The 15,698-nt window shown below is 37.9% G+C and overlaps 1 protein-coding gene across 1 annotated transcript in view; it reads left to right on the top strand.

The window, feature by feature from the left end:
- LOC139732086 (uncharacterized) overlaps positions 1–15,698 on the top strand; it is a 300,102-nt gene that overhangs the window by 50,381 nt on the left and 234,023 nt on the right. Inside the window, exons 5-7 of the mRNA XM_071642957.1 lie at positions 1,237–1,311; positions 1,644–3,175; positions 4,059–4,220. Coding sequence (XP_071499058.1) covers positions 1,237–1,311; positions 1,644–3,175; positions 4,059–4,220 — 1,769 coding nt within the window. The remainder of the gene's footprint in view (positions 1–1,236; positions 1,312–1,643; positions 3,176–4,058; positions 4,221–15,698) is intronic.

Here is a 15,698-nt window from a genome sequence, read left to right on the forward strand (position 1 = left end):
TCTTTCGCAAAATAAAAAGCAAAAACAAACAGACATAAAAACATTATTCCAATTCACCGCAGGCTACGTGAATCTCATTGCAGATCCAGCTGGGGCACGCGGCTTGTTGGTATTCATAACTCTCTACCCCAAAAAGGAACGTATGCTAAAGAGTTGAAAGGTTGGTCCGTCGGGCCGGTATTCGAGCTTAGGTCAGCCTGAATCGCTATGATGTCTCCGTGGCCCAGCGGTTAAGGCGTTAGCGTTCCATGCCAAATACCTGGGTTCGATTCCCGGCGGAGACCAATTTTTCAACTCTTGCGCTTTTCCAAAGAGGAGGTACAGTAAGAGGAAGGATGATGTCAAAGCTACGCTCCAATTATTTTCTCCTCTTTTTCTCAGATCTCACATGTCAATGTCCTCCTCCTTATGCGTTGGGTACCTTGACTACATTGCGTCTACATGGCAACATCATTGTAAAGGGTACGCACTCTCATAGCAACCAATTCTGTGTATATGAGTGCGCGCTCTTCATGTTCAATTTATGTTTTGGTATTGACATTCCCCGTCGAGACTCCTGAACAAAGTGGAGGCCACCGAAAATTTGAGTTGTTCAATAAACTCATTCTTATTGGCGAAATAATGCATTACTAGTTTATTTCTTGATTCTTCGCTATATTGGAGCCAATACGTGAATTCGCAACATGTTTATATATATATATAATATATATATACATATACAATTGTATATACCCACTCAGCAAAAAAAAGAAAGTAAACACTTTTTCGAGATCATATTTTTCATAGAAAATTTTGATGAAAATCAATGTATTATATACTATATCAAAGGTAATTTGATCGGCTAACAAGTAAGTAGGTTGATACAAAAGGAAACACATGCATACACGGCCCCAAACTAACTAAATTCAGGACTTCATTTAAATTGAATGCAGTTATTCGGAACATGATTGCCTATTCACGAGTTTGAATGACTGACGAGATTCCGTCGCCAGCTTGACATGAATTGGAATGCTCATTGATGAAATGCGTGCTCCTCTCTTAAATTTGAATGCTCTGATAGTGAATTTGAGTGGTCCAAGAGTGCATTTGAATGCTCGGATAGTGAATTCGAATGACCTGATTTTGAATTTGATTGCTATATATAAATAAATTATCTATGTTTGTGTGTGTGTGCTTGAATACGTTGAAAACATAATTGATATTGCAACTTTTGTCATTGTTGATTTTTCGTTTTAGGATGTGGCTGGAATCCCTGCTGGCGGAGACCAATCATACAAGAGAGTTTTCATGAGGAAGAAGAACTTATACCGGGTAAAAAAAAATAATAAAAAATAAGTTATTCCCCATCCCCCCCCCCCCCAAAAAAAAGAGTCGTAAATACCAATAATTTTTATCAAAATGTAAGATTTCGTGCCATGTTTTTATTAATATCAGCAAATACAAAAATGATTTATTGTTTATATAATCTGGATCTTTCTTCCAGTTTTCTTTCTCTTGGCCTCTTTTGCTCTCTCTCTCTCTCCCTCTCTCTCTCCCTCTACAAATCTATAATATACTGTCTCATATATATATATATATATATACATACCCAATAGTATAACCATTTTGTGAATATTTTTGTCTGTTTTTATTTTTCTTGTAAGGATCAACGTTGAAAACAAAGGATCCAGCACAGCAGTGGAAGGAGGAGCTGAAGGCATATTATCGCATGTCACGACGCAAGGTCAGAGTGGATCCATTCAACTTTATGAAACTTTTTGAATTGGATGAAATTTATACCAATTTAAATATAATAGACCAAAGCAGTGATCGTAAAACACCAATAACATACGAAGATCTTACAAGCAACAAGGGAAATCTTTCAAATCGCCTTCTCATCCAGGGTGAGGGTGGTGCTGGGAAATCAACGCTGTGTGCTAAGATTGCCTGGGACTGGTGCCGGGGACGGATTCTCCAGGACCTGGACATGGTGCTACTAATTCCTCTTCGAGATGTTAAGGACGCCAAAAGCATTGGTGATATTGTCAGAACTTATCTTTCTGATGAAAATATAACAAAAGCAAACCAGATAGATGACTACATTTCAGCAAATCAAAGTAGGGTTCTCATCATATTTGATGGGTTCGACGAGTTTGATGAGAAATTAAGTGATGAGAACAGCAGTGAGTTCATTCGCGTTCTACGAACAAAAAAATATATGTCATGCAAAGTGATTGTGACGACACGACCATGGAGAACAAGTGAATTTATGTTGGACAAGAGTCTTGCTGAAGCGTACACTTATCTCAATGTCGAAGGATTTAGCGAGGAGAATTTATCAGCTTATATTACAAAATATTTTCAGATTACAGAGAAGGACAATCTTGCCAAAGACTTGATTACTTTTATGAAGGAAAATGATGTCATCCGATCAAACATGGCCCCATTTCCTATTTACTGTGCAATGCTTTGCCTTATGTGGAACGACGTCAGTAAGGAAAAACGAAAGGAAATGCAAACAATGCACACTTTCTCCAAGATATTTGGAGAAATGATATCTTTCTTGAAAGACCACTTCGCATCAAAAGCTTGTGGAAATCTTCAGAATCAGAACGTTGTAGAACAATTGAAGGAAGCCGAAAAGGCAATTCAAGACATAAGTGAGAATGCATTTAACGGTTTATTGGACAGGAATCTTTCATTCCCTGAAGAACAATTCAGAGATTGTCATGATGCCATGGAAACCTGCTGCAGCGTGGGTGTTTTGACAATAGAAAGAGATGTCATTCCAAGGGATCGTCGGCGCGATGTCAACATTTCATCCTTGGTTGCATCAACAGTTTCCTTTCCCCACAAACTGTTCCAAGAATATATTGCAGGTGTGTATGTGCAAAATTTATTCGCCAATGATCGCGCCAATTACAGCAAGGTGAAAAACAAACTTCTTAGTCGACCTGAGGAGTTTCGTTACGTACTCTACTTCACGTCAGCTTCAGGGAATGAACTCGGCATGGATATCATCGAGGACCTGGTAAAATCTTCAGACAAGGATTTCTGTGTTGACGTTGCGTTTGAATGCCATACCGAGGAGGCAGCCAGAGCAGTGGGAAAACAATGGACAGAGTACAAACTCTCATCCCTTTCACCAGAACATACAAATTCAGGAGTCGCGTTCATGGTCCGCTTTAACCAAGTGGTGAGTGATTACGCAAGGATATCGATTTGAAAAGTGCCGAAAGACTATTACATAATGGCAACTAATTTCTGAGCATGAGTGTGCATCTTTGTGTGTGTGCTTGTGGGTGCGTGCGCGTGTGTGTAATTATGTACAAACTCCTCAAGTTATCACTTGTTATTATAGTTGTAAGATCTGTCAAAACCCTGTGAATAAAAGTTGAATATAAAGTCATTAATGTAATCATATGAAGTTAGGTTTCCTTTCGTAATGAAGTTGCAACAAAACTCGCTATATAAATTGAAATGTGAATAGAAAATGTAAACCACCATGGGACTTTTGTTGATAGTAAATTATGTGTACGTGTTCCACTGGCCTTTTCGAAATGTTTGACTTTAATAGTTCATGTTTGGAAATAATTTTCTATTTTGTGTCGAAAAGTAGCAGCAATATTAGATTCACTGGGGTAAAAGTGCAACTGTTTCCTAAAATCAAAACGGTCCCTTACAAGTTATAGTTTCAAACCTGCTATTAGTGAAATTTTTTGAAGTGTGACCATGATTTTACTAAAGACGCTTTGTATCGAAGTGATATGCTATGCTACGTGATCTGCAGATTACCAGACCGATACAATACATTTAGGGTACACAGTATGAGCTTTGATGAAGTTTCGTCAGTATCACTCCTCAAAAAACTCTTCATCACAATAAAACAAGTGGAACATACAATATGTACAGTATTTCTTTAGGTTCTGATAAGTGAAATGAAAATATGATTTAAATGTATCAAACTTATCTCAGTTGCTCTGAGTTTCCGACATCCGAAACAACTGCATGTACATTTTCCACCATCACCGTGTATTATTACCTTTCACTACCTGTCGATTGATGTTCCTTTCATTTAGACATCATTGACAATTGACAGCGTGAAATGTGGAAGAACTGTGTCACGTGACTTGGCAGAGGGTATGTGTTCCAGGAGTGTACTCAGCGAAGTAGACATATTTGACTCACAATTTCACATGGACTTCTACAACATTCTCAGCGCAGAGGCTTCGAACTGTGAGGTAAGAACTTAGCAGTATAGTTCTACAACACGTACGTGTGTTATAATGTTCAGACTATAGAATCTGATGGTGTGTTATTTAGTATTTCAAAGAGGCAATGCATACTTTTCATTGGAGTCCTACTTCTTCTCCTTATCGTTATTATGCGTATAGTTAAAAATTGGTAAGTCCAGGCTGACAGGGCGTCATTTGTTGGGCCATTAATTCCCCGAGGCCACCTGTACAGCATATGAATGGGTAGTTTTGCACAAGATGCAGCACACTTTGGTCAGAAAACCCACTTATATACACAATGACAAGAAACAACAAACTGAATAGACTTCGGTAGAGAAATCACTGCTTTTTGCAGATAAATAGCCTAAAAATGAAGAAAAAAAAAAGAATGGTAATTAATATGTCGAGGGATGTACTAGGTCGCGTGTTGCACCTCCTTGGCTACATTTGAAAATGTAATTTCGTATAGAGGTAATGATTATGTACACGTCTTGTGGAGCTGGGAAATGTGCATACGCCGGGAGATGTGTGCCCGTCTTGCCTGGAAATGTGCAAATCTCGTAATTGCTTTAACGGGAAATATGCCGGGTTTGGTAAGTCCAGGCTGCCAAGCCACGCTATAGGGCTTTTGTCGGGAAATGTGCGGACCACTCACTTCACTGATTCTGTGGATGTATGGATCGAAGATAAACTCTCTATCAAAACTATGCATGAGCCGTTACCATTACTTTACAGTTATCTTGTCTAAGCGACCTCCTGTGCATAGCGGCCATCTGTCCACAACGGTATTTTTTTTTTTGTCATTTCCCTTGAGTGCCGGCTAAAGATAGGTTTGACTGTACAGTAAAACTTTCGCGACTACCAGTCTGTAGCGGCCACCTGCCATAACAAGCACTAAAAACAATTCCCTCCAAGAGAAAAAGCATGATAAAGAAACTGTCTATTCTATAGCGGCCACCTGTCTTCAACAGCCATTTTCCGTCTCCGTGGTCGGTATAGACAGGTTTCACTGTAGGGCTACAATCAAATCTGTCTTAGCGACCATCTATCTATAGCGGCCACATGCCATATACGACCATCAAAAACAATTTCCTCCTAGAGAAAGGCATGTTAAACAACGTATATAGCGGCCTCCTGTTTATTACGGCCACTTTTTGTTTCCATTGGAGTGGCCGCTATAGACAGATTTGGCTGTATAGTAAAACCTTTCTTAACGCCACCACCTGTCTATAGCGCCCACCTGCCGTAAACGACCACTAAAATTAATTCCCTCCATTTTCAAGAAGTAGCTGAAACTGTGGAAATTCCGACTTTTCTGCCCCCCCCCCCCCCCATCCCTGCATTCGCCATACCAAACTTGACATTCATTAATGTGCTAAATCACTATAGCGTTTTGTTATTCCTATCACTTCTGGTTCCATATAGAAGATTTTCCTTCTTTTTTTTTTTACAATCTCAAATATTGAGGCCTATGCCCCTCCCCTCCACTGGGCTTGTTGGCCCTTAAAACACACAACACACACACACACACACACACACACACACAAAACAAAACAAAACAAAAACAAAACACCCCCCACAAAAAACAAAAAACGAAAACAAAAACAAAAACAAAAACAAAAAACCCAAAAAAAACAAAACAAAACAAAACACACACATGAAATGACATTCTATTACACTTCGGATGCTTTACCCGTCACGTTTGGTTAAAGTCTGTCATAAGAATTTAGAGAGAAGTTTAATACGGTATAAAACATTTTTGATCAATCACCCCATGCCCCCCCCCCCCCCCACCAGTCCTAATGCTCGGAATTCTTTGAAATGACATTAAATTTGACTTTCATAAGAAACTATATTCATCAATTTCTTCATAGCACGTACGAACCTAGCTCTTTCTTATTTGGCTATAGAGAAGAAGAATTTTTATTAAAAATAACATTATAATTCTGCCCCCTCTCCCTCCCTTCCTACCCCAAGAGGGATGGGATAGTTTAAACAAATTGAGATCCTCACCATTAATGCTTTCAGCCAAGCTTGGTGGAAATCGGTCAAGGATTTATCAAAAAAATATCAATGGTGATGGTTCATGTGCAGTTTTGTTATAGAGTTTATGTTCGATCTTTATACCAATATCGGTGAAGTAAATAATATTCATTAATTTTTATTATTTTCACGGGAACGCATCGTACAAATGTGAAATCATTTACCTTGTGACGTTTGCCCATTTTCCAGCGTGAGGTTTGCACATTTTCCGGTTCCACAAGCTTACATTATAGCACTTATGGGTCCATTAGCACTATGAAGGTACAAACCTACAGCTGTTTCCTTTATTCAGTTAAAGCTTTGGGTCCTACAAGTCTCCGTCAGGATCTACACACACACACACACACACACACACACACACAAACATTAAAAATAACGAAAAATAATACACAGACTACCATTAAAAATTATAATGTCAGTATTGATTACAGGAATTATTGTACAATATTTACACAACAGAAACTGGCGCATAATGCATTTTGGCATACGGAACAAACACACATACAGATAATACTATAGAAAATTACACATACCTGTTATGGTGAGCTGTATTGGCTACATAGGAATTCCGTAGCGTGTGGTTGGTTTTGCTGAGTGGGTGTTATTTGTGTAAAGAGCGTGTGTGGATAAAGGGTGTCTGTGTTTGGATGTGTGTGTATGTGGGTGGGGGTGGGGGGAAACGTTTAGAATAACGATATCAGATATTCATCAGTACTTCTCAATCATTTCAGTGCACTTATATTACAGATAATAACACAAACAATATACAGCAAAGGAAATTACAATACATAAACAATTCAATTTTCCAATGATTGTGGGGAGGGGAGGGGGCATCAACCACAAATGTAAAAAAAAAAAAAAACAAACAAATTTTACTGCACATGTCACAACGCGTCACAGGGGAGGGTCAAGGAATTCCGTAAGGGGTTGGGGCTTTTATGAAATTTAAGGCTGGTGCACCCCCCCCCCCCCACACACACACACAAACACGGAGGGGAGATTTTACATTTTTAGAAGTGAAATCCAAGAAGATTACAAATATTCTTAGGTGTACAAAATATCACTGGAGGGAGGAGAAGGGTCATTTAAATGGTGATTGTGTACAAAGAAATAACCCGTATTAATGATATTAAACGAAGCAAAAATTTCGATCGTGTAAGGCAAGTAATAGAAATAAAGTACGAAGAATTTATAATAAAAATAATCAAAATTTACATGGCAATATTGAAAACGAGTTAATGAAATCTAATTTATTCCAGTGTGAAAATATTCAGCAACCTCCCCGAAAATGTAAGTTCAATAAGTAATTTGAAAGCTTTTGAAAGAATGTTAGAACGTATGGGTTATAATATGGATTTCATAACTATGTTTGAGCTAATCAGTCTGAACTTACTTGTACGTAAACTTGTTTGTGTCACCCTCTTTTGTAACGTTCGTGTCTAGTGGTTACGTCTATATTCCTCTTCTTTTTTGTTCTTAGTATTGTGTTTCTGTATGTTGTAATGCATTTCATAATGTTATGTTCGTTTTTATTTTTTGGTTGTTGTTAATTTGCTTTAATTGATTAGTTTACTGTTGTTCTGTTTTGTTGTTGCTGTAACACTCTATTCACGGCCTCTCTGAAAAACAGCCTCACCTGGCTAATCAAGGGCATTTTATCCCGTGATTAAATTAAATAAAACAAACAAACAAACAAATAAAAAAAAATACAGCATTCATGCATAATAATGTACGGCAAAAAGAAGGCCTCATGTAGTCTGGTTTGAAAAATGAAAGATATAACAAACATTTTTCTTTTTTTTAAGTAGAGAAATGGATATCCATATTATGTCGACATTACATCATATAAAGGTATTCATCTTACCATGTAGAGATTCTTTAAAAAAACAGAAGTCTTAATGGCGAAATAAATGATCACATGCCAAGTCGACTTAAAGATACATATACATGCATTACACGTGTAGCTCTATGTTAGATCGTCATGGCAACATGATTATCATTTTACCAAGTTAAAAATGAACCTTTATCGAAGCTTTCTGATGAGGAACAGGTACAACAAACAAACAAACATCTCACTGTATGTGGGTGCCTCGGCCACCATGACCCTTTTCCCAAACATTAATGACATTGCATACAAAATGTGTACGTTATCTGAAGCCTCCCACCCCAAACACGACATTCTTTGATTAAAACATAATACCTGTGGAGAAATGATTGCATTGCTGATTGTGATTTTTAGAATGCTTGATAATAATTCTAGAGACTTACACACACACACACACCAAAAAAAAAAAGAAAAAAAAATAGAGCCCTTTCAACTCACTTGAAATCAAATTCATATCACATTTTAGTCATTTTTATTTAATGCACGCAATGCCCGTCTAGGTTGTAGAACTAGTATGAAACTGGAGATAGATAGATAGATAGATAGATAGAGAGAGAGAGAGAGAGAGAGAGAGAGAGATAAAAAGAAAGGGAGTGGGTGAGTGGGCGGGGGGAGGGTGGGAGAGAGAAAGGTTTAGGAAGTTGCAAAAAGGAGATGTAATCAGGATATACAAAAACATATTAAGAACTGAAACTAACAAGCTTCAGCTTAATTTTAATTCAAGGCATAAATTTATCAGAAATTATCACACTGACTGGTGTATAATAACTGAAAGATATGTTACATAATATCATAATGATATTCTGTCTTCAAATTGTGTTATGTTGAAAATTTATCACATTACGGTAACTGTAAAGTAAAAATCATATGAAATTCTTTTAGTATTCAACCTTATCAATGAATTATATACCTTTGGTGTGAGTTATAATGTGAACACAGAACAATCATAAAATAACCTGTACAATACAAGTACCACTTGAAAACTTTAAACAACCAATCTCAAGATGAATCTACTTGTTAAATGAGGCATTTACACTGCTCCTGTAACGTTTAGTCCTGGACTTGATATCCCTGAGTTTGTTGCTATGACTTAGGGCTCTGTAGCTGCTCTCTGTCGGCGGGAACCAGTCTGGAAATCTCGTATAGAGTGAGGCAGCGAACCGAAGACATAACTGATCTCTTCTATCACAGAGGGAAGTGATGTTGCACATCACACAGGCCTCCTGATATGATTCATACCTATTACCCAAGATTATACTCAGCACTCTTTTTTTGCACCATTTCGATGGCGTTACTTTGTGTATTAGTATTGTTATGGATGAGTAGAACACCGGTACAAAATACTCGAGGACTGGTCTGATGTAGCTAGTGAAGATGGTTAGTAGGTCTTCAGATGGCGCCCTGTATCGTTTCATAACGCGGAGTACGTAGAGCTTCCTTGCAGCTCGCTTGACAATGTCGTCGACATGCAAATCCTAACGAAGATTACTTTGAATAGGAACACCAAGGAGCTTGACCTTGTTTATCATTTTCTTCCAATACATTGTCGTTCAGCTTAAGCTTGAGGGGTGGGAGTGGTGTTTTGGTAAACGTGACACGCATCACTTTACATTTTAAAGGGATGAGATTCATGTCCTCTTCGGCACACCACTTGCTGAGTTCCTTGAGTGTGTCCGGGACAAGACTTGCAGAGTTGCATTTCTTATTCTCAGCAATGGTCACGTCATCTACGCATTTCCAATGCTCTTCTAAAGGTGTCTGCTGGAGTGGATCGTTGATCATTGCGAGGAATACATGTATAAAACATGATTCAGGCTTCTACATTTGTCTTGGTTAATGTTGGTTTCTTCATATATGACGAGCTTGCTTCCTAAAGGCACTAAATCCATTGATAATGATATATTTAACGCTTTGGAAGCAAGCTCTTCATATGTTCATTTTGCATTCTCGCCATTATAATAATGATTATAATTATTTGTCACCTTATTATCGATATTTTGACTCACCTCCTCTGCAGATTCAAGATCTGGTCTTGGATTTTGAGATTATTCAGGACGATTCCCACTATCAGTCCTCGATGGGAGATGACTTGGCCAGATGGGTATTTGATATGCCACGTCTTTCGAGCTTCAGTCTGGCATGTCTCTACTTGCCTGATGGTTTCCTCTCAACAGCCGTCACTTCTGCATCATCATGCCAGGTATGTAATCTTTTGATGTAATGTGTCATTCGCTGTTGGAAGTGTAGTAGGCTTTAAACATGTAGACTACAACGGTAACTGAGGGAGCAACTTGTTAACTTAAACTTAACTCAACTTTATTTGTGGACGGCCTAACTTGATAATCATTTGAGGCATGCTAATGAAACTTTGCATGATGTGTGTATGAGTGGACGAAGTTTTGCCTGTCAAATTTTGCTCGAGGTTAAAGGTCAAAGGTCAAGGTCAAAGTCTTAGAATTCAACTTTCCCCAGTATCTGTACAATGCCTGAATGCATTAATTTTTCATAGTATTAAACTTGGTGTTTACATGTATTACCAGGGATCATGAGGTTAAAGGTGGAAACTGAAGTGAAAATATATATATTTTTTTCTCCATACTTCAGAAATGGTTTAAAGTATCCTCATGAAACTTCTACTATTATAATACTCGAAGTTGTTGTTGTTGTCGCGGCCTTATGTATTTCCTCTTTTATTCCGGCGTTGCTGGTTTTTCTATCTCCTCCCGAGCCGTCGGCTCCGGGCAGCTGCGACCGGTGCCGTCGGCCGCAGGAGAGTATCCTGCATCGAATGGCGCGGGTTCCGTCCCCGCTCCGCCTCCGTGTCGACGTCGAGGACGAAAAAGAAAAATTAATAAGATAGATGCATAATGCATTTTTGTGCGTGACGAAAGAGCCGAGCGTTTTAATATTCACCGAACCTGCGCTGGCCTCCTACTTTCTCGACCGTTCATCTTTTAGCTTGCAGAGACAGTGGGATGCTAAAGATGATGGATGCAGCGAAATCTCTGACATCTCCCGGTGGCGTGTTTTTTTTAGACGGCGCAGATTGGGGAAACTAAAAATCTATCGGGGACCCTATCCCTAAACCTAACCCTAATCCTAATCCTAACCCTAACCATCAAACCCTAACCCTAACCCTAACCCTAACCCTAACCCTAACCCCAACCCTAACCCTAACCCTAACCCTAACCATAGCCAAAAACCCTAACCCAACGTTTTTCCCATAGGTTTAACACGCGCCATGCCCCAATCTGTGCCGTCTTTTAAAAAAAAAACGCCTTTTCATTAATTAATTCATTAATTAATTCATTAATGTGCTAATCACTATAGCGTTTTGTTATTCCTATCACTTCTGGTTCCATATAGAAGATTTTCCTTCTTTTTTTTTTTACAATCTCAAATATTGAGGCCTATGCCCCTCCCCTCCACTGGGCTTGTTGGCCCTTAAAACACACACACACACACACACACACACACACACAAAACAAAACAAAACAAAAACAAAACACCCCCCCACAAAAAACAAAAAACAAAAACAAAAACAAAAACAAAAACAAAAAACCCCAAAAAACAAAACAAAACAAAACAAACACATGAAATGACATTCTATTACACTTCGGATGCTTTACCCGTCACGTTTGGTTAAAGTCTGTCATAAGAATTTAGAGAGAAGTTTAATACGGTATAAAACATTTTTGATCAATCACCCCATGCCCCCCCCCCCCCCACCAGTCCTAATGCTCGGAATTCTTTGAAATGACATTAAATTTGACTTTCATAAGAAACTATATTCATCAATTTCTTCATAGCACGTACGAACCTAGCTCTTTCTTATTTGGCTATAGAGAAGAAGAATTTTTATTAAAAATAACATTATAATTCTGCCCCCTCTCCCTCCCTTCCTACCCCAAGAGGGATGGGATAGTTTAAACAAATTGAGATCCTCACCATTAATGCTTTCAGCCAAGCTTGGTGGAAATCGGTCAAGGATTTATCAAAAAAATATCAATGGTGATGGTTCATGTGCAGTTTTGTTATAGAGTTTATGTTCGATCTTTATACCAATATCGGTGAAGTAAATAATATTCATTAATTTTTATTATTTTCACGGGAACGCATCGTACAAATGTGAAATCATTTACCTTGCGACGTTTGCCCATTTTCCAGCGTGAGGTTTGCACATTTTCCGGTTCCACAAGCTTACATTATAGCACTTATGGGTCCATTAGCACTATGAAGGTACAAACCTACAGCTGTTTCCTTTATTCAGTTAAAGCTTTGGGTCCTACAAGTCTCCGTCAGGATCTACACACACACACACACACACACACACACACACACAAACATTAAAAATAACGAAAAATAATACACAGACTACCATTAAAAATCATAATGTCAGTATTGATTACAGGAATTATTGTACAATATTTACACAACAGAAACTGGCGCATAATGCATTTTGGCATACGGAACAAACACACATTCAGATAATACTATAGAAAATTACACATACCTGTTATGGTGAGCTGTATTGGCTACATAGGAATTCCGTAGCGTGTGGTTGGTTTTGCTGAGTGGGTGTTATTTGTGTAAAGAGCGTGTGTGGATAAAGGGTGTCTGTGTTTGGATGTGTGTGTATGTGGGTGGGGGTGGGGGGAAACGTTTAGAATAACGATATCAGATATTCATCAGTACTTCTCAATCATTTCAGTGCACTTATATTACAGATAATAACACAAACAATATACAGCAAAGGAAATTACAATACATAAACAATTCAATTTTCCAATGATTGTGGGGAGGGGAGGGGGCATCAACCACAAATGTAAAAAAAAAAAAAACAAACAAATTTTACTGCACATGTCACAACGCGTCACAGGGGAGGGTCAAGGAATTCCGTAAGGGGTTGGGGCTTTTATGAAATTTAAGGCTGGCGCACCCCCCCCCCCCCCCCCCCCCCACACACACACACACACAAACACGGAGGGGAGATTTTACATTTTTAGAAGTGAAATCCAAGAAGATTACAAATATTCTTAGGTGTACAAAATATCACTGGAGGGAGGAGAAGGGTCATTTAAACGGTGATTGTGTACAAAGAAATAACCCGTATTAATGATATTAAACGAAGCAAAAATTTCGATCGTGTAAGGCAAGTAATAGAAAGAAAGTACGAAGAATTTATAATAAAAATAATCAAAATTTACATGGCAATATTGAAAACGAGTTAATGAAATCTAATTTATTCCAGTGTGAAAATATTCAGCAACCTCCCCGAAAATGTAAGTTCAATAAGTAATTTGAAAGCTTTTGAAAGAATGTTAGAACGTATGGGTTATAATATGGATTTCATAACTATGTTTGAGCTAATCAGTCTGAACTTACTTGTACGTAAACTTGTTTGTGTCACCCTCTTTTGTAACGTTCGTGTCTAGTGGTTACGTCTATATTCCTCTTCTTTTTTGTTCTTAGTATTGTGTTTCTGTATGTTGTAATGCATTTCATAATGTTATGTTCGTTTTTATTTTTTGGTTGTTGTTAATTTGCTTTAATTGATTAGTTTACTGTTGCTCTGTTTTGTTGTTGCTGTAACACTCTATTCACGGCCTCTCTGAAAAACAGCCTCACCTGGCTAATCAAGGGCATTTTATCCCGTGATTAAATTAAATAAAACAAACAAACAAACAAATAAAAAAAATACAGCATTCATGCATAATAATGTACGGCAAAAAGAAGGCCTCATGTAGTCTGGTTTGAAAAATGAAAGATATAACAAACATTTTTCTTTTTTTTAAGTAGAGAAATGGATATCCATATTATGTCGACATTACATCATATAAAGGTATTCATCTTACCATGTAGAGATTCTTTAAAAAAACAGAAGTCCTAATGGCGAAATAAATGATCACATGCCAAGTCGACTTAAAGATACATATACATGCATTACACGTGTAGCTCTATGTTAGATCGTCATGGCAACATGATTATCATTTTACCAAGTTAAAAATGAACCTTTATCGAAGCTTTCTGATGAGGAACAGGTACAATAGGTATAGTGCTCTGTACAACCAGGGAGGTGGACCTCCCTGGTACAACGTTGTACAAGAGCGTATGATTGGAGCCACGGATTCTGACGCGTAGGTAATTGCTGTGAAGCGTTTGGGCACCATTATGTGGAGAAACGACTCCAAGAAAGACAAAACTATATCCCAGCAGTAGGAGGAGAATGTGAGGTTTTAATGTGGTCTCTTCCTTGGATACACTTGTTTATCAGTTGGAGAATTTCTGTTATTTTGAAAGGAAACAGATTATTTTTGAATGCTGACAACTTTTGATAGTATCTGCCCACAAACTTAGGACCAGATGAAGTAGCCATAGAAGAGGAAGATTATCGTAATTTTGTGCTTCTCCACCAAATTTCAACAGATTAACATTCAAATGTAAATGACGTAGTGTTCTAGTTCAAACGAAATTTTCAACGTCAATACTACAATGTTTTATATTTATTTTTCGACGAGCATTCAACTTCGCTTTAAAGCACAGCATCATATCATTTATCCACTTCTGTCTATTCCATTTTATTTTCACGGGGTAACCCCTTCAGCGAAAGAAATGATTAACAATGGGACCCAACATAGATACGCAAGTACTACATGCAAACTGCACCAGAATATGTAAGAAAAAGTGGATTAAAGAGAAATATCGTTTGTAGAACTCCTAAGATATCAACTTCAACCTTATCCTGGTTCTAATGCATAGATTTATCATATTCAAATTGTAAAATCCATAATATTTCAATTTCATATGGAAACACCAACTTTCACTTCAAGTCCGTTCGAATTCATTTTGTTCTTCAGATAGGGACACAGCATTTCTTGTAATGTTGAAAATCAAAGGACATCAACAATTTCTGTACTTTATTTTGCATTTCATTACGTCGAATTCCCCCTTTTTATTGTATGATTCTCTTTTATTTTTTCCGGTTTCTCTTTGCTCCTTAACAGTATGGATATATCACCTACAGAATGGTTAGCAGTTATTTTTATGATAGTTCCCTCTTTTTACGCCTCCGCCATGAAGTGTCACTGTTGGCATTGGGTTGTTGGGTTGTCCGTCCGTCCGTCCTTCAGGTCGTCCGTTCGTCCTTCCGTCCGTAATCAATTTGTGATTTGTGATGTTCACATTTATTTTTACATTTTGAACATCATCCCTTGGTAGCTTTTGGACAATCCAGTGCCCACACCTACGTACGCTGCTAAAATCAATCCTGCGGTATAACGTATAGACCTGAATTTTTTCAAGAGTGTCTCGAGTTAGCAACAATTTTCCTGGTATTCAAATGCTCCAGCATACTTAGCTCTGTGCTCATTCAAAATATCAATAATCTCCTAAAGCTGCCCCCACGGTTGTGTATTAATAAAGGTGTGTTCATGTATATGCTCAATCGATGACGTTTGATGGTAAAGTCCCATTTCAAGGTTCATGAATTTAGCTTGTATATTTTATTCAGGAAAATAAAGAGTCACGCATACAGGCAAACATAGGCCTACACACAC

This window comes from Diadema antillarum, unplaced genomic scaffold (genome assembly GCF_040938485.1).
Source record: "Diadema antillarum isolate AM-2024a unplaced genomic scaffold, OU_Dant_1.0 seq00000399_RagTag, whole genome shotgun sequence".
Classification (NCBI taxonomy): Eukaryota; Metazoa; Echinodermata; class Echinoidea; order Diadematoida; family Diadematidae; genus Diadema; species Diadema antillarum.